This window comes from Paramormyrops kingsleyae, chromosome 5 (assembly GCF_048594095.1).
Source record: "Paramormyrops kingsleyae isolate MSU_618 chromosome 5, PKINGS_0.4, whole genome shotgun sequence".
In the NCBI taxonomy this organism is placed as follows: domain Eukaryota; kingdom Metazoa; phylum Chordata; class Actinopteri; order Osteoglossiformes; family Mormyridae; genus Paramormyrops; species Paramormyrops kingsleyae.
Window position 1 is genome coordinate 25,391,784 of NC_132801.1, and position 19,154 is coordinate 25,410,937.

Consider the following 19,154-nt stretch of genomic DNA (forward strand, 5'->3'; position numbering starts at 1 on the left):
CTGCAGGACCTGTGAATCCACTGTGATCTTCAATAGTGAATCAGGTAGCAGATTAAAGGACGTGACCATGCAATAGTACTAAACAAAAGACTTGGCATTTTTCCATGGCGCATGTTTGGAAGGGAGAGCAGGATTGAGTATTGTTGTGTTGCTCTGGACAGCTGTCAGGTGATTTTTTTTTGCAGAAATTTCAGCGGTATGTTGGTTCCTTTAAGGATAAAACATGTGACTTGCAAACCTGTGGATCCGCCCCACTTTCCTGAAGGCACGCTTCACGTTCCCTAATTCTCCAAGCTGGCCATCACACCATATGAGAACAGCAACCCGATCAGGGATTCATTAACTGAGGCGCTCGTTTGTCCGTAGCTGATGATTAGCCATGGAGGATATGACCTGGGTGCCTGCGATTGTGTTACCTCCGAGCAGCTCATAGTACATATAGCTTCTTGTTGAGGATCCTCTGCTAAGGGAGACACATTGAAAGAGAATTTTCCAGCCAGAATGGCATCGTCCATGGGGTATGGAAATGTCCCACCCTTCTACTGGGGGGAGTATTTATAGATTACATGACAAAAGGACAGAACAGTCTTCACACAGGCCCTGAGAATAGTGGTGTCATTGGTGTAAAGAATTAAAGACATTTTTATTTTTAATAATGTAAAGACATTTTTATGTGAGGATAGTAGTTTGGCTCTGTTGATAACACCCTTGCTTCACCCAGCTGTGGTTGTGGATTCAAATCCTTTCCCCTCTTTGAGTGGCGTTTGCATTTTCTCCTTATATTAACCTGCAGCTCGGTGTGTGTGTGTGATTGTGTGTGTGTGTGTGTGCTGTCCCTGGTGTCCCTGGTCTAGTACCCTCTGTTGCCCTTTTTCCAGCAGCCTATCTGAAGCCAAATTTGTAAATTTATTTTATAGGAAAGGTGAAAAATCAAAGTCAGTACTTAGTAGTTTCCTCCAGTTCCCAGTATGAAGACTCGTGGGATTTCTATAAAAACTTTGCACATTTAAAAATGGAACACATTTGCACATTTAGAAATTTGCCTTCACATCTATTACACTAGAATCTAGATAGACTGCATTGTTAGACAAACTTTCAGGTTTTGCAAAAAAAAAAAATCACGTGGGGTTTAATTATCTGTGCTTTGGGTCATTTTCCTCTGTCTTCTCTCTAAACAATGATCTCTTAGCTGCATGTGCAGAAACTGCCTAATTTTTTCTTCCAGTTTGAAATGAATTAGAGTAAATTATGTATGAGTAGAATATCTGTACCAACCAAGCCACCCATAGCCCATGTGGTGGAATATCTGATGGGATCCTATTTGGATATAGCAAAGGAATGTCTTTTTCATATGCCGGCAAACCGCAACTCATTACGTGGTAACACAGCAGGTCATGTAGCTCTACATGATATGCTACAGAATGAATTATTTAGTTAACAAGTAGTTAATTGAGTAATTAACGATATACTGATGAATTCTTTGGCATCGTATGCTCAAGATATGCCGAGAGAGTTCTGCAGAAGAGAAAATGAATGTTTTGTGTCTGTGTGCGTCCTGTTGGTTTGCATAAGCGTACCTATGACTCATTCGCTATTAAAGAGAAGAGGACATAGGTACATGTAGGGTGTGGGCAGGTTTATTTGCTCCTGTTCAAGCATTACAATGTGACAGTATGTCACAGTGACAGGGTGTGTGCCGATAACACACATGCCGAATTTTCCAAGGGGTACCTTTGGGGTGGGGGTGTGTCTAACTACAGAACAATTGCAGCATAAATCTGGCTGACATGGTCAAATCTGGCGGATTGGCCGGTTTCATTATCATGTCATAAAAATGTCAGCATATGGAGTTTCTGTTGAATATAAACTGGTAATCCTGGTTGTCATGGGCAACAGTGGGTAGAGAACTGGTTAGTTTGTGGAGTCTTTGATGAGGAAGTAAAATGAACAGGTGTACACATATTTATAAATAGTATATTTGGGGCATAATGTATAATTCCTATCGCTATTCGTATGAAACAGTTGAATGTTATATTCCTTAAATTCTCTTTAAAACTGATACTGCCTATTTGCAAATTGAGTTCTAATTATGACAGTGAATTGTCATAATAATGTAATGTATTTGGCATTATAGAAGTATAAATAAAAACATCATTATAATACTCAGGTCTTCTGGAAGCAAAGGCTGATATTGTAAGGTGAGATAATGGCAGCAAAGGCCACTTGCTGTCATGCTGTCATCTCTGTTGTATGAATGTGCAAATTAAAGAAAGCATTTGTGAAGTTACACAAGGAGTTTGCACTACAGTTTCGCCAATGACTGCTGGACCTGCTACAAGACTGTAACTAGGGTTATATATATATATATACACACACACACACACACACACACACACACACGCACGTTTTGAAAAAAAGGCATGTCTGATTGTCAGGAACTGCAAGAAAAAAAAAACTACTGAAAAGGAATTTGTTAATACAATGTCTGCTCACTGGTGTCAAATGGTAAAAAATGACAAAAATTACCAAGAAATGCTTTAGAAACTCAAGATATTAGATCATTTCATTCATTGCTGTACTATTGCTTGTTGCATAATAACATGTAGTGAATTTGTCTATAGATTTTATGGAATTATTAATGCGTATATTTTAAGTGTTGTTGCATATACTCAGTAAGTATACTGTATGTGGAGAATTTGAATAGATTATTTTGGGATGGAACCAAAGGCCCAAACTGCAAGGCCTATTTCCTTATTCATATCCAAGTATTCCTGACAATCTTGGTCCAAAACATCAACAAGCAGTGGGCGCGTTCCCAATGCACATTTCCATAGATTTGAAAGCTATTCAAATACCCAATAAACTAGGAAGAGACTCTACTCCGATCTGAGATTTAACCCTATCATGCAAAACACTGACTTCCTGGTGACATTTCAGGGACTGCTAACAGTTGGGTCTCACAATGGACTCTTGTGTTCTGCCCGAACCATAACTGAAGCAGAGAGCTTCACCAATCGCAGCAGTGCTCTGAAATATTTAGGCCATTGACCACATTAGTGTCTTAATTAAGCTTTCAGTAGCTGTGCAGCAATTATTTCTCAGTAACTAGCCAAACATTTTGTATTTCATATTCAACTGTCGTCTCATATTTGCCTGTTGTCTAATTTCCATAGCAGTTAGTTAAGGAAATGTACATTGCACGCTCATACTCTCATTTGGGAACATTCTCTAGCTGCTATATGAAATAGTCATACAAAATAAAAATCTCCACTTTGACTATATGCATGCTTTATGCTTCCGTAATGTAAACCAAAATAACCAGCTATTTTTCTGGTTCTAATTATGACAGTGAATTTCTGTAATAATGTAATGCATTTGGCATTATACAACTATTAAATAAAACTAAATACAAACATTATTATAATACTCAGGTATTCTTCTAAAAGCAAAGGCTGATGTTGTAAGGTGAGATAATGGCTATCAGCATGCCCCATTCACTGTCATGCTCTCATCTCTGTCTGTTTTGGGTTTGCGTGTGTAATGTCACCAGTAACAATGACATTGTATTGTATAATATGACTCATTCGTTTGTTGGTTATTTATCAGCAGTGGTGAGACTCTGTAGACTTTACAGTTCAGTACAAGCGCTGGGCAAGATGAAAGAACATGCCAGTTGATTTTACAAGCTTGTAAAATCGAGGCTATGCCATACGTGATATCGTACAAAACAAGGAATCACAATCTCTCAGCTTTTCATTCGTCACTGCTACTTACAGTAACTGAAATATAAACAGGCGATGATCTGATGTTTGGTAACGTCTTAAAAATACACTCTTATACATTTGGCTAATTCCAAAAGTATGATTAGGCTTTCTGTGCCTGACCATGTAGACTGTTTCTCAGAAAGGTCACTCAGACAATGGAATAACTCATTAAATATTACTGTCCTGAGGTCAGCCGTGTCAGTTCTACCAAAAGCATGCACGTTAGAAGCGCCAGTCTGGAATTGATCCTTGTTGTGGTGCCCGGTGCCAGTTTTGGCTACTCGGAGCCTGCCCCAGTCTACTGAAGATAAATGATTCAAGTGATGATATAACAGATACACAGACTACTGGCCCTCAAAATCCACTTGCTTTTTTGTAACTGCCTAGAAAGACACTGATGACTCAGCACGTATAGCATAGGGGTAGTTATTTTAGTTCAACGTATGTGTTTTTAATGACCTAAAAACTTTGTACATACAGATGATATTCTTGTCGCCATTATGTGTCTGGTATGTCATCAGTAACAATGTCATTACTTTTTTTTTAGACAAAGATGTAAGCGTGATCCATGTCTTAATCTATGGATGTTTTTTTTTTCGGTGAGTTGATTTTCTGCTCTTGGAAGTTATGGAGGTCACTTGTCAACTCTAGACCACCAGAATGTGTCTGTGCCAAAAAGGTTTCTTTATTGCTACCAAAAAACAAGTGGATTGACCAGGTTGACCGCTGTGCAGTGAGATCAAAGCTCATTCAGAGGTTTTTATGTAAGAGCCCCCCCCCCCAACAGCCCTGAGTCGGAAAACACAATACCACAGCAGTGCGTCTGGCTGGGTCACAAGGTTGGGGGGATTCTCAAATGATGCCCAGTTTAGAGGATTACTGAATTCCACTCACACGCAGTCACAAAATTATCCACAAAAATACAGACACATGAATCCAGCTTCTTATGCATCTCATCCACATCATCATCATTGAAGGACTAGAGGACACATTTAGGGAAATATATTCTCAGCTTTCATTTGATAATAACACAACACAGGGGTGCAGTGCAGCCCAGTGAGTAAAGAATCTGTCCCCATTTCTGTACAGTCATGGGTTCAAAGCCCCCTGCGCGATGGAGTAATCGCATGATCATTGGAGCCTTTAGCAAGGACCTTAACGCCGCTGCTCTAGGGATGTTGGCTGTCCCTGCTTGCTTTCCTCACTTGTATGTTGCTTTGGACAAAAGTGTCTGCTAAAATAAATAAAAGTAACACTGTAAATAAGATATACGGCAATACAGAATGTACTATTCAACTAACAAAGTAAAGTACAGAGAGTAAAGGGAGGTTTAATGATCAATATTTTGGAGAAGAAAAGTCTATTGAAATTCTACAAATGGAAAGATTTCTCCCGGATTAGCGCTTACACCTACCCAGGGGTCAAATTGACCCCAAAGGCACATGTCAGGTGATTACTCTCATAGTAACATAATTATTGTAGGAGCGTGTAAGGAAAACGGATTAGCAGGGAATGTGCAAATCAAAGAAAGCATTTGTAAAGTCACATAAGGAGTTTGCACTGCAGTTTCTCGCAGTGATCCAAATGTAAATTAGTCAAGTAGATATGATGAATTTTCATGACCACTATGCTGGTCCCTCAATCCCTGATATGGAGCAAGGAAGTTGAATAGTCTGTTATCTATGTCAGTCATGCCCTTCCTGCCTGACTGAGAGGTGCTGGTGTTAATTTTGAACCTTAATTAGCCAACAAGGAGCCTCATCCACTGGCTCGATGTATATATCGCTTGGAGCATCATGCTTACATGATCACATACAATAAGCTCAGACTAAATGAAAAGATGACTAAACCATTAGAAGTTTAGAGGATGGAAAACAATATCCTGAATGCGTGAAGATCCCTGAATTTAAAAATTGGAACATTTTCTTGAAATGAATCAAGGTTGTAGGTTTGGTTTCAACATTGTTAGTCACCAAATCAACCCCCCACCCCACCCCCAAACACACACGGTACTCCTACGCCCTTGAAATGAATTTAATTAGGCACAGTGTCAATTACACTGACTCCAAACGATAAAATATAAAGTGTAAGCATTTTCAGAAGTGGCTGTCACTGTTTTTTTTATATTACCTGTATTGTTCACATGTCTGTTGAAAAATTAACTCCTTTACTTATTTACAGGTTTAGAATTATTTATTTTTTAGCTGTCTTTGTGTTCTCTGTTTGATGGTACTTCTGATGCCCTCTGTCAGCGATAACTTTGCTTTGGGGGGGGTGGGGGCACCTGCTCCCACAGACATCCAGCCCTGCAGGATCACATTTGCTGTAATATTTACTCAAGGTAACAGGGTTTAGGCCTCTGTACAATTCGGTAGGAGAGGGAACATGAGAGAGTGAGAGAGAGGGAGAGAGAGAGAGGGAGGGAGGGACAAAGGGAGGGACAGAGAGAAAGGGAGAAAGATACCTGTAGCTCAATACCTGACCCCGTTGACTCTGTTGAGTCGACACAGAGCAGAAGAAGAAGACTGTGGAAGAGACAAGGGACTAAGGATAAAGAAAGAAAAGACAGAACAACAGCGCGGGAAGAAAATCATAAGGAGGTGCTGGGATTTTGTAGATTTTACTGGCACTATGGCAATGAGTCGGCCACAGACTTTTGGTGTCACAGTGATCTAAGCTTTCCTGGGCACACAGGCATTTACAGTATCCCAGCTCAGCTCTCCACTGATTGGTGAGAACATTTTTGATATTCTCTATTCACCAGGATTTCTTCGTTCCATGTTCCATAGTATTTCTGTCCAAAGTGATCCAATGTGAACTGGTAGCCTGCTCCTTTATCAAACATGGCCTGAGCTGCTACGGTAATAAAGCTTTTAGCTGTTCAGTCCCCGTTTTTCTCTGAGAACTTGAAGCTCGCAAAAAAATGAATGAATTTGGCAAAGAAAAATAAACCAACACATAAGCATATTCTGTTTGACATGACTTACATGTTCACTGGGTTTGCAGTTTTTATGCACCTTGGGGCACAAGAAACCTGTTTTGATCTCTGCACTGTCATTTTGAAATGTGCTTCTGCATTTGAGATTATATCATTATATACCCTTTCATGGCATTATATACCCTTTCATGTAAAGAAACCTTTATAAAGTTCGCAAAACATTTAGCAAGCATAAGCTAAACAAATGCAAACAGAAACGTTGCATTTCAGTTATAGAGGCATGCTACACTTTAGTTATTCACTCTGTAGAAGTGCATTCCTAAAGTAGTAAGACTTCATGGTCCCAGATAAGTAGTAATTACTAATTCTCTTAAGATAATTGCCAAAACTCCATTCTTACAGTTATTAGTCGCAGTATACAGCTTTAATGGGGTATGTGATACAGGAGAATGACATCACCTGATCACAACAGCATAATGAGTTGCAGTTAACATAGAACAGAATTGGATTTTTAATTTGTGCCAGGGGAGAGCTCTACATTTCTGCTTTTGAGTTATTTAGGCTGACTTTCTTCAGTAGCGTTCCTAGTTTTAAATAGGTGCAGCATTATACACATCTGTTTGTTTAGCGATTGATTTTGTCTAAATGCAATGAAAGCTTCAGGGTCAGTGTCCCTGGAGCAGTTGGTGTTAGGCCTTGCTCGAAGGCCCAGTGCTAATGTGCCGACTCAGCTGGCCACAGGATTTGAATCTGACCTTCAGAACATGGGCACAGAGCTCTAAAACATAGACTTACACTCGACCACTCTTAGCTTGCTTAGAATGGTAGCTTCTACATTTGGAAAAATATCTGCATTCTTTTGTAACCTATAGAAAATGTGCTTCCTTATTTATGTCTGGAATATAGATGATATACTGTGGTTGGGTTATACAATATGAATCTGTTGTCTAGGGATATTATCACATTGTTTCAACCCATGAGAGGTAGGAACCAACAGACTGGACTCATGAATAATACAGTGAAAAGTCACATCTCATTTTACACGCTGAGTGCCAGGAGGGGAGGCCTCTCGTATTCTGGTCTGAACACATGGAGTAAGGATGGTGTGAGAGAAGTATACTGAAATTTTCAGTCTTAATGACTGGCCAGTTTATGTATAGGAGCAACAGAGCATGAGACAGCCAAGATCACATGGAAACTTAGTGCGCTCACAGTGCATTTACCAGTCAAAGTGAAACATTTCTTCTTGTTCACTCAGTTTTCCTCCAATTTTAAAAGAGATATTGACCATATGAAAGCATGAGTAAATATGTAGAATGTGTGTTATTGGCTTGCCCATATCTAAAGTACTGATAGACTCATATAATACTTGGGAACTCATATAGACTCATATAAACTTTATACTCAATGATATAGTACATGGAGTAGTCACAAACTGAGCTTTAAAACATCTAAATGAAGCTTGTCCTTTTCTGTCAGAAGCTACTACAGCATTATTGTAGAAAATAGGTTTTATGCAGTAACTTGAGGACAAAGTGAAATATGCAGCTGTGCTATCTGTCTTTATGTACTACAGTAAAGTGCCCTTCTCACTGCTTGTGATCTTTCTGTATTCGTTGTGTTCTTCAGATTTGCTTTGGAAATGCAGTGGTAACTGTCCTATTCTATACCGAGATGCAAGAGTTTCTGCCCTGATTGAGTATCAATAGAGTTTTCAAAGACTCTTTGAACTATAAGCGCACAGATGGACAGAGAGCACTCTCTAACCGCTTTATATCCTAAATGTAGCACTATTGTCTCCTGTAAACTGACATCCTTTATTTAGCATATTTGTACGCACCAGTGATCAAAAGCTTTTATTTGAAAGCTGACAAAACTGGCCAAGTATAGAAGAAAGCGCAATAAAATTGCCTTTCTGGAATTTCACTAGCTTGTGGCTTCCTGACACAGTAATCTTTAGAGTGTACAGTTCTGACACTGCTGGCTTGTAAACTTCAAAGCACTAAGGCCATGTTGGTTTGTTCCTGTAGGTCTAAATCGACTGCGTTATATGATGCAAGCAAACAGCAGCTTGACAACATATCCAGTGGTCTTTGATGTCCATGTCATTTCCGGTCATAAATAAATGGTCAAGACTCTAAATAAAGGTTGCGACTCTAGACTGTAGATCAGGGGTAGGCAACCATGATTCTGGAGTGCTGGTATCCTGCAGGATTTCTATCCTACCTGGTTGCGGACGAACCACACCTGATCTCAGGCAGATAGTTACTCCTCAGGTGGGATAGAAATCCTGTTGGATACCCGCACTCCAGGATCAGAGCTGCAGACTCCTGCTGTAGAGGATAGTTTACAAAGTGAATTGGTTTATATTTATGTCTGTTTACACTCTGGAATTTGCATGCTCTCCTGGGTTGTGCAGATTTTGTCTTCAGACACTCCAGTGTCCTGCAGTAAAAAGACAAGCCCTTAGTTTATACTTCTGCATTTGACTGTGTGCATGAGTATGCCGTCCAATGAACTGCCATCCCATCCAGGGTGTACCCCTGCTTTGTGTCCCCCCTCCCCTCACACCCCCTGTCACCCTGTCTAGGGTAACTGGCTGGAAAATAGATGGATGGATGGATGGATTTGTAGATAATATCGATTAAGTTTCACATTAAGATTCTGTCTTGAGATTCCTAGGACAGAACATTGTGAATGAATACATGCAACACACAGCTATGATCCGCACACATAACTATCAGTACACTGTAGTACATAATCCGGTGCTTCAGGCTGCACAACATTTTAACAGCAACCGCCTCCCTGCAGTGCCATTTCATTTGGGGTAGTGGCATGTTTATGAGCTGGGATTTTAGCATGCCAAGGGCTTATGTGCAAGACAGGCAATAATTCATAACTGAAATGCCATTCCAAGCAAATGAACATATTCAAGATTTTTGCTTAATTATTTTATTCGGGTCTAAACTAAATCGTTGTCAGTATTGCTTTGTGTTTGTACATTTCTCAGGTAGTCCGGTTGCTTTCTTCTAAGCTCCATGTTTTCAGAGATACACTGAAACTTGTTCTTCCCCATCTGAAAAGCAGTAACCATAAAACCTAGTTGCAAGTTAACAGTTTCCCTGAGGTGTTTCCTCCCCGCGCTCCTGCTCTGCACTGCGCCATTGCTCACTGACACGGCAAGCATAGTAACCTATTAAGAACATACTGGACAAGCTCTCTTCTGCCAAGGCAAGAGTCGCTGCCTAAAAGGCGAGACATTCTGAACCCTTACAGACACTATTGCAGTCCTGACAGAAAGAACTCTGAGTTCTCTGTTCGCTGGGCACCGCTTTTAATGTCGCAGCTGCCCTTACGCAATAGGGAAATGAATAGGGCCCCACATAGTAAACAGAGACAGAAATGAGAGGAGTGAGCTATTCAAATTGCATGCAAACAAGAGGAAGTGACTGATGGCTCAGGAAATATTGACGGGCTGGGCTGGACTGCAGAGTTTCGGTGAGGTGTCTTCTGGGATTGAAACATCTGCCAGCTGGCTCAGGATCTGATGTACTTTTTCAGATAAGGGTATCACTACGCTTCAGCATGATTCTTTTTTTCACCTGGGTGCTCCACCTATCATCAGTATTGATACTTTAATACTGCCTTGTGCACATAGGATTGGCCTGCAAGAAGCCTCATAAAAAGGGCAGAGTGTATAGAGAGACACGGCCAGGAAATGATGTATGGAATGATGGATTTGAATGTTAGATTTGATCCTGCTTTTGGGACCTTAGAACTCTCCACATTTGTCGCTAGGTTACCATACATATTATATTTCAGGAAGACAATATTAAAAAAAAAAAAAACAAACACAAGGTGCCAAGCAATGCTGTTACTGCCTGAAGGACCAGCATGCCTGTAGATCAATATGCATTGCTGTTTCCATGAGAGAGTCTGCCCATTTGGCTACACAAAATAACTAACTGAAAATGTCTCTTTGCCCCCTAATGAGCTTTCTTTCAATGTTGGGGCAAAAAATGTAAATCAGCAGTACGGTTAGGCGGTGCATGCACTCACTGTGTCTGTTGCATCGACATACTTATTTGAATCTGTTTATAAACCTATATGCATATTCAGATTACTGTAATGTAAGATTGCAATTAAGCGTCGTAGTAAAAGCACTACCCATCTACCCCAAGCTGGCAGGGGTTTCTCATTAGTTAAGGAGCAATTTGGGGATTCTAATTAGATTGCAAGGTAAGAGTAGGTGAAGAAACACTAGAAGTGTTAATTTATCAGATAGAGCTGCGATCGGGTGTCCTCCTGTATCGCCACTAATCATTGAAATGCGTCATGTTGAGTAGACGTTACTCTAGGCTTTTTACAGTTACGGCCGGAGACCTGAAAATTAAATAATGTTAAACACTGTTAACGTGAAAAAAAATCAGTATGATTCAGGCTCAGAATCAGGGGTACACATCATGGCAAATTCTGGGAGGACGTTTTGGCCACAAGGTGTTTAGAAATGTAGCCTACATCATTTTTTTTCCTCAATCAAAGCATTTTGCCACAGACACAGATGAGTCTCGCCACAGACGTATTTGTCCGTGTGCGGGAACGCTGACGATCAGTGCTCGGAAGGATTTAACTTATTGACATTATGTAGAAGATTTGTGATCTATGTAAAGATTTGAGCTATACCTATTCAAAAATAAACATTTTCAATGTATCTTTCCATTTCCCCTGTAAATGGACAAAAAGACAGAAAATAGAAAATCATTAACTGGGTGCACATTTCCAGCAAGTTACAGAGTAAACCTGTGAGCATGCAGATATTAACCTGCAACATATGTGTACATATCTATACTTCCTGACTTTGGTATTGCCACACTATTCCCTGATACCATACCTCCTTATCTAATACCAATGCCAATATGGCTTCAGCCCACAAGTGTTCATAGTTGGTAATGGAATGGTTTGAGATAAACATGATGGAAGTCTTTGAAGATAACTGAAACACTTTGTGGTATTTTTTGTTGATGAGTAATCCGCCTTTTCAGTATTATTCCCAATCACTTTATTACATAATTGAATATTGCAGAAGCTTGGCCTTGTTAGGTTCTTCTTATGAAAAATCCTTTGATAAGTGTTTTATTATCTATAAGCAGTATAGGGACCATTTGAAACCTTTTATTTGGGACTTCTTGTATGCACAAGTGATTTACCTGCCTATTCTCTGACCACTCCTCTGACTCCTAGTGCATGCAAAGCAAGCCCTGTGAATATAATAGTTACTCATCTACTGCATGGAGTGTTTGCTTTGCGCCATATGGTCCCTATTGAATTCAAATGAAAAATTAATCAGCGCTGGCCAAGGAAACACACCCAGCCAGTTTTCGCAAACACAGTGCATGCTGTTCAGTAATACCTCAGGTGGTGTCTTATTGAATGTCTTTGTTTCACAGTTGCAACCAATGAATGACATTTACTTTTACCATTTATTTGGTAATGAAGTGCTAAAGTAATGAGCATTTTCTGATATTTTATCCTGAGTTCTTATTTGGATCTTATTTAGATGTTGGAGCATATAGCTGAATAGCTTTACCCCGTAATCACAAGAAACTCCTTTTTATTTAGTGCAGGAAAGAGCCCTTCAAAAATCCACACTGGCTATGGCAGACGCTTCAGCTGGCTGGTGGAAGTTGACCTTCCTTCGCAAGAAAAAGGCTGAATCTAAAGTTCTGTATGAAATTCCTGCTGAATTTGGCAACAACACGGGTAACAAGGACTCTGGGGTGCCCCCTGGTGGTGATCCTGAAGAAAGTCAGTTCAATGCCCGGCTGGAAAAGATAGTGGACAAGACAGCCACTAAGGGGCGCCATGTCAAGGTCTCGCACTCCGGCCGTTTCAAGGAAAAGAAGAAGATCCGTGCCACGCTGGCTGAGAACCCCAACCTGTTTCCTGAGAAGACTCCAGCTGACGAGAATCACAGAGCTGAAAAATAGCACTGGTATCAAAGTATGAATCAAACATCTTTGAATGCACACAAACACATATTCTCAAGCATGTAAATATATGTGTACATACATAGATATCTATAACTATTTGGCACAAATTTGCTTATTAAAACAAGGTTACATACATTACGTAAAAATAATGGACTTGATAAACACGCACCTAAACTCAACATACAAAATAAGTTCTTTTCGCACACATGGATGCAAATCCTCTCTCACTACATGCGACATATGCATCCAAAAGCAAGCTGTATGGATATACCTCGGCTGCTTTATCAATGAAACCCCACAAGCCTGAATATTTATAGCAATTTTATTTACAATGTTATATACTATTTATACAAAAAGAGAGAATCCTGTTTTTCTTTCAACAAATTACTTGTTTTCTGTTTTCTTTTATATTTTTCACTGAAGTGATGAACTAATTATATGAAAGGTAGAATATGCAAATTGTTTTAAGCTTAAATTTGAAAAAGGTGCCACTGCTTTATTTTTTGCAGAATCAGTTTCACTGCTGTTCTTTTTCACCTGATGCATGGGGAGCATGAAGTAATATTTACAGCAGGTGTTACATTGGCTGGAGCAGAATCATCCAATGATTATGAGAGCAGCACAGAATTATGTTTCAATCAGCATCCAAACTGTAACTTTAAACCTACCATTTTCGCTCATCTTGCATTAAGCTGTTCTCAGCTTTTAAAGTACTTTGAATTCCAGCCAAATTGCTGCTGTAAACTTGCTTTATCACTTACATGTTTGCTTTGGCAACTGTGCTTTGAATCAGTGAAGCTATTGAGTGGTTGTCCGGAACAAATGAAATGTGCATTTGATGTTCAGTGTATGTACATGACCACCTGTATGTACTATATGCACTAATTTATGCTTGCATATATTTTCCTGGGAATCTATATACATGATCACAGACTCTCGTACTTGTATACTTCTATAAAATGACTGACTGTAAATAGGTGGTCCCCAGTTTTGTTTTTGTTTGTGATTTTATTGTTTTATGTTTGTGATTTTTTGTGAATAAATTTGTATATATGTGAGATGGAGATTAGAGCAATACTTGTTAATCATTAAAATGACTGTTCATGACATCCTAGAATATATGCAAGTTGCATTATAAATAAACTGGTATCAACGTTGGAAAAAAATGCCAGTAGTTATATAGAATCTATGTTTTGATTGAGGAATTTGGGTCTTCTTGATTACAGCAGGAATCCCCACAGCAGAATGAAGACCTTGAAACTTGCCGTGACAGCTGGTCATGGGATACAGACACACATTCATTCAATAAATGTGAGCCAAACTAACCAGGTTAAGTTTACCTGTAGTTTGTTTGAGGATCCAGGGCAACTGAAAATAGTTTGTATGTAACGTCTGCATTTTGGAAACTATTCTGAATGCACACTGGATTATTGTGGCTTGTGATTCTCCGTAAGATTTTGAGCAATGAGTACGAGCATTTCCATCAACAGACCCTGCTCTCTTCTAAGCAAACCTATAGATTTTTTATGCATCACATTCGATCACATGTAGTCATTCCCACGTTAGTGATAGAAAGAATGCAGAACGAAGCATTTTTATATATACGTATAAAAAAACTGCACATTAATGTTTTATATGCAAAAAAACTTGTTTTGCATGTTTTATAAATAAATGGGCTTTGATTGCAATAGTTTTGCTTGCCAGTCTTTCTTTGTGACACTCACTCAAAGTTAAATTTAATCCACATAATGGATATTGTGTCCGGGGCAAATGTGATGTGATTTTGAAAGCACATAACTTGGGCTGCACAATAACCAATCATACATGTCACGATGTGTAACGTTAACACGCTGTCGGCCTGCATGTGAAATGCATACCAATCTCAAGCATCCCCTCTATCTGGACCTTAGATCGACAAAATGGTGTAGAAGGCAGCAAATACAAAGGAGAAAGAAATTTTTGGTGTTTACGTGATCATTCACACAGTACCATGTCCAAGTATGTAGAATGTTTAACAGCACTGCACTCACACTGATTTTATTGCATGACTGCCTTGACATTCACTCACTGAGCACTTCATTAGGAACATCTGTACACCTGTTTATTTATGCAGATATCTAATCAGCCAATCATGTGGAAGCAGCACAATGCAGAAAATCATGTAGATATGGGTTAGGAGCTGTAAATGTTTGCATCAAAGGTCAGAGGAGAATGGCCAGACTGGTGCAAGCTGACAGAAAGGCTATGGTAACTCAAATATGTCCTCTGTATAAATGGGGTGAGCAGAAAAGCATCTCAGAATGTACAAGGCGCCAATGGAAAAATCACAGCATGGATGTGCAGCTGATAAATGTGCAGAATTTGTGTGATGGAATCCTGTCAGCATGGAACAGAATCTCAATGGAATGATTCCTACATCTTGGGGAACGCAGGCCACGAAGTACAGAGCCTTGTTTTGAGAGCAAAGCGAGGCCCCGCTCAGTGTCAGTAGGCTGTGGTATTAGTATAATATAGCATAAAAGGTGTGGCATTCATTAAATGTATCCAACATAATGAACTCGATGTATCGCACATTTTGAAATTCCGCTTAGTGGATACTTATTTCGTAGTAGATACTCGTGCCGTCCATCCATCCGTTTAGGGGAGCCCCTTGTCATGAATTAAAGTTCAATTACTCGGATCACTATGGAGTGACAAATAAATAAACAAATAAATAAACAGATAAACGAATAAATAAATGTGGAAATTAATCACGAAATGAATGAATAAATACATGCACACACATTTTGGTCATAAAAATGGCACAAATAGCTCTACATTTATGTATTTATCGAGCAAGACATACAGCGTCATCCACAATTATTGGTACCCCCTTGTAAAGATTTGTAAAAAGGGTTAGTAATAGTCCACCTTTTGATGAAAAAAATGAGAAAAATTCAATCTTTCCTTAAAATGAATTTATTGAAAGAAAAACAAATCCTTTATCAAGAAATAATTTTCTCAACAAAAACACGTATCACAATTATTGTATTACGGGAGGGTCCCGCATGGAATGTTGTCCCATTTTAAAGCAATATGCCTCCCTTATTTCTTCAGATTTAAAGTGGTAAACTCTAATACAGATTGGCAGCTTGATTAACAAAGCCATGCATCTCCAGTTAGCCAATCCCAAAGATTGGCTAACTGGAAAAAAAAAAAGAAGAAAAAGATGTAATTTCATTCATGGGTCAAAAGGAGCTGCTGGTTAGGGGACATGATGAGAGTGAAAATTCTGACAACAAAAGAAAAATTTGGAAAGATAGTGTCCTATGATGGTGTTAAGTGGTTCTGTACAACCACTCATTCTGCTAATACGTGTGGCGGGAGATTGTTGGCTGTGTTCTTAATTATACACCTGTCTCAGCAATAGCTTTCGCTAAATTAAGCAATTCCTCTAACTAATGGTGTCCGCATCCTTTATAGCGTATAACATATACTGACAGATATTACATTTGGTAACACATAAAGGTCTGAGGTAAGACCAGAAGCTGCAAAAACAAATTCTCAAGGACCATGAAAATTAAGGTTTTCCCGAAGCTGCTGTAAACAAAGTATGTAATGTGATTTTACCAATAACAACCAATAATGATTATGCATTATTTGAGACCCACTAACCTGGTCATTTATTCATAGCTGTTATCACAGTGACTAAATACTGCACATCCACAATCCATTTATATACTGACTCATGTAATGAAATGTCAGTTTCACGTTATCTAAAGTGGGAATAAAACAGCTTTAATAAGAAAATACAGACTTCTTCAGTGTCTATTCCTTTATTTGTGTCTATCGAATCTGTTCCCATATTTCTATCAATCTAACATCTTTTCTGTTATTTCTACCTTATCTCTGCCTTTATTTATTTATCTATCTACCTACCTAACCTCTATGCCTCTTTATTTCTACCTAAGCACTATTCCTTTATTTCTATCAATCTGTGCCTTTATTTCTATCAACCTACCTAATCACTAACCTTTTATTTCTATCAATCTATGTATTTATCTATCTAATCTCTATGCCTTTATTTCTATCAATCTATGCATGTATTTATTTATCTAATCTCTATGCCTTTATTTCTACCTAATCATTATCCCTTTAATTATATCAATCTATATCATCTCTATGCCTATATTACTACCTAATTACAATCCCTTTATTTCTAATTAGCAATCTATCTATCTCTATGCCTTTATTTCTACCTAATCAGTATCCATTTATTTCTATCAGTCTATGCATCTATGTAACTATCATCAATCTACCTATGTCTTTATTTCTACCTAATTACTATCCCTTTATTTCTATCTATCAATCTTTCTATTTAATTTCTATGCCTATATTTCTACATAATCACTATCCATTTATTTCTGTCGATGAATCTATATATGTATCGATCTATCTGATCTTTATGCCTTTATTTCTACCTAATCACTATCCTTTTATTTCTACCAGTCTATGTATCTATCTATTGATCTAATCTCTTTGGCTTCATTTATACCAAAAAACTATCCTTTTATTTCTATCTAATCTCTATGCCTTAATTTCCACCTACTATCCATTTATTTCTGTCTATCAGTCTATGAATCTATCATCTATCTACCTCATCTCTATGTCTTTATTTCTACCTAATTCATAGCGCTTTATTTCTATCAATCTAATCTCTATGCCTATATTTCTACATAATCACTATCCCTTTATTTGTCAATTTATACATGTATCGACCTATCTGATTTCTATGCCTTTATTTCTATCTAATTACTATCCATTTATTTCAATCAGTCTATCTATGTGTCTATCGATCTAATCTCTTTGCCTTTTCTACTTAATCACTATCCCTTTATTTCTATCTATCTAATCTCTATTCCTTTATTTGTTTCCTATGTTGACATCCAGTCTACCCAGTCGATGGTGACATCCAGTCCAGCTACATCCACAGCATGGGAAATGCTGTAAATAGACAAACCATCCTTATAAACACACATGCACATGTATGGACAATAGTCTGTGTGGATCCTGTGCAGGTCAGTGGAAGATCTTCCAGGGGATGTCCCTAAAATGCCAGGCAGGGGTGATGCAGGACTTGTGGAGGACTGTGCCACAGTGGAGTCACCACCTCCTGCAGGTACATACCAAAACCTGCCTGGGCTCAAGCACGTAATATGCTACAGTTTCTCAAAGGAATACTGTCAGAACAGTCTGTATGCACTGGTGCAGACCTTCACAGGATAGTCGATGAGTTCCTTAGGGCACGCTGCCGTTATACATCATTATAATACACTGTGCTATGCAGCAAAGTATCTAGAGGGATTTACTAGAGGGAAACAATTTCAAGGTGGTAGCGGTGAGGCCAGCAAGAGTAGATCAACTCCCCACAGCACCTGCGGTCACCTCATTTGTGTTTTTGTCCCGTGATTCCTGTGACCCTTAAACAGACGGACCTGAGACAGGCACAGGGCAGCATACACCTGCACTGCTGAGCGTAGGGACAGCTGGAGGAAGTCAAGTGAGTGAGAGGGAAAGAGAGAGTGACATTAGTGTTACTAAGGCTTAGTAAGAGAAGAGAGTAAGAGAGACTGGAGATGCGCAGAGTGCTGGAGCAACCTTAGAGGTAGATGAAGTTCAGGGTGAGTTTCCCCTTCAGGGAGAGGCAGCGGTTTCTGAGACGCCGAAAGCACAGCCAACCGGACACCGATATCAGCTCACTGGTGTTCTCAGCCACCTGGGCTCCAGCGCCACCTCTGGTAGGTTAGATATATGCGCACACAGGGCCCTCAGACAGGTTCTGTCCCGCGACGAGACGTCACTCGCGAGTACTGTAACATTCCCCCCTGCTCTTACGTATGTTATACTCGGGCAGGGAGAATTGTCATGCTTGAGTAGCTGCTCAAATGTGATTTGAGCTACGATGCTAAATAGTCATGTGACCTAGAAGACATTTGTTTAGAATGTATATTCAGAGGTCGTCCTTCCTGCTTTCCTTGTAGGTCACTATATCAGCGACAACTTCAGTCGTGCAGAGAAGGGCTGGCTGTCCTTCAGTGACCTGACCGTAAAAAGGTTGGATGAGGGACAGGTGCTGAGAAAGAGGGAGAGCAGTGCGTACCTGCTGTTTTACACCCAGCAGGTAAATAGAGAAACACTGAATACACTCTGCATCGAGATTAGACAGATTGATAGATCTAAAGGGATAGTCAGGTAGAGCTACAGGCATAGAGATTAGATAGATAAATAGATTGATAGAAATATTGGCAGCAATAGATAGAAATAAAGGCAAAGAGATTAGATAGAAATAAAGGAATGGTGATTAGATAGAAATAAAGGCATAGAGATTAGGTTGACAGATAAAAAGATTGATAGAAATAAAGGGATAGTGATTAGGTAGAAATAAAGGCATAGAGGATGGATAGATACGTAGATAGATACATA

General features: G+C 39.2%; 1 protein-coding gene and 1 long non-coding RNA gene across 2 annotated transcripts; both read left to right on the forward strand.

The window, feature by feature from the left end:
• Window positions 1–6,209: 6,209 nt before the first annotated feature.
• Window positions 6,210–14,382, forward strand: prr15lb (proline rich 15 like b). Its single transcript, XM_023814308.2, has 2 exons — window positions 6,210–6,495; window positions 12,322–14,382. Exon 2 carries the CDS (start codon window positions 12,357–12,359, stop codon window positions 12,687–12,689), a length of 333 nt encoding a protein of 110 aa, XP_023670076.1. The 5' UTR covers window positions 6,210–6,495; window positions 12,322–12,356; the 3' UTR covers window positions 12,690–14,382.
• Window positions 14,383–18,157: 3,775 nt separating this feature from the next.
• LOC111845169 (uncharacterized) lies at window positions 18,158–18,836 on the forward strand. Its single transcript, XR_011991875.1, has 3 exons — window positions 18,158–18,231; window positions 18,370–18,469; window positions 18,713–18,836. It is a non-coding gene; the product is annotated as an uncharacterized lncRNA (long non-coding RNA).
• Window positions 18,837–19,154: the final 318 nt, after the last annotated feature.

Excerpts from the sequence above, each read along its gene's own strand:
- prr15lb (XM_023814308.2), top strand. The coding sequence starts at position 12,357 with ATGGCAGACGCTTCAGCTGGCTGGTGGAAGTTGACCTTCCTTCGCAAG.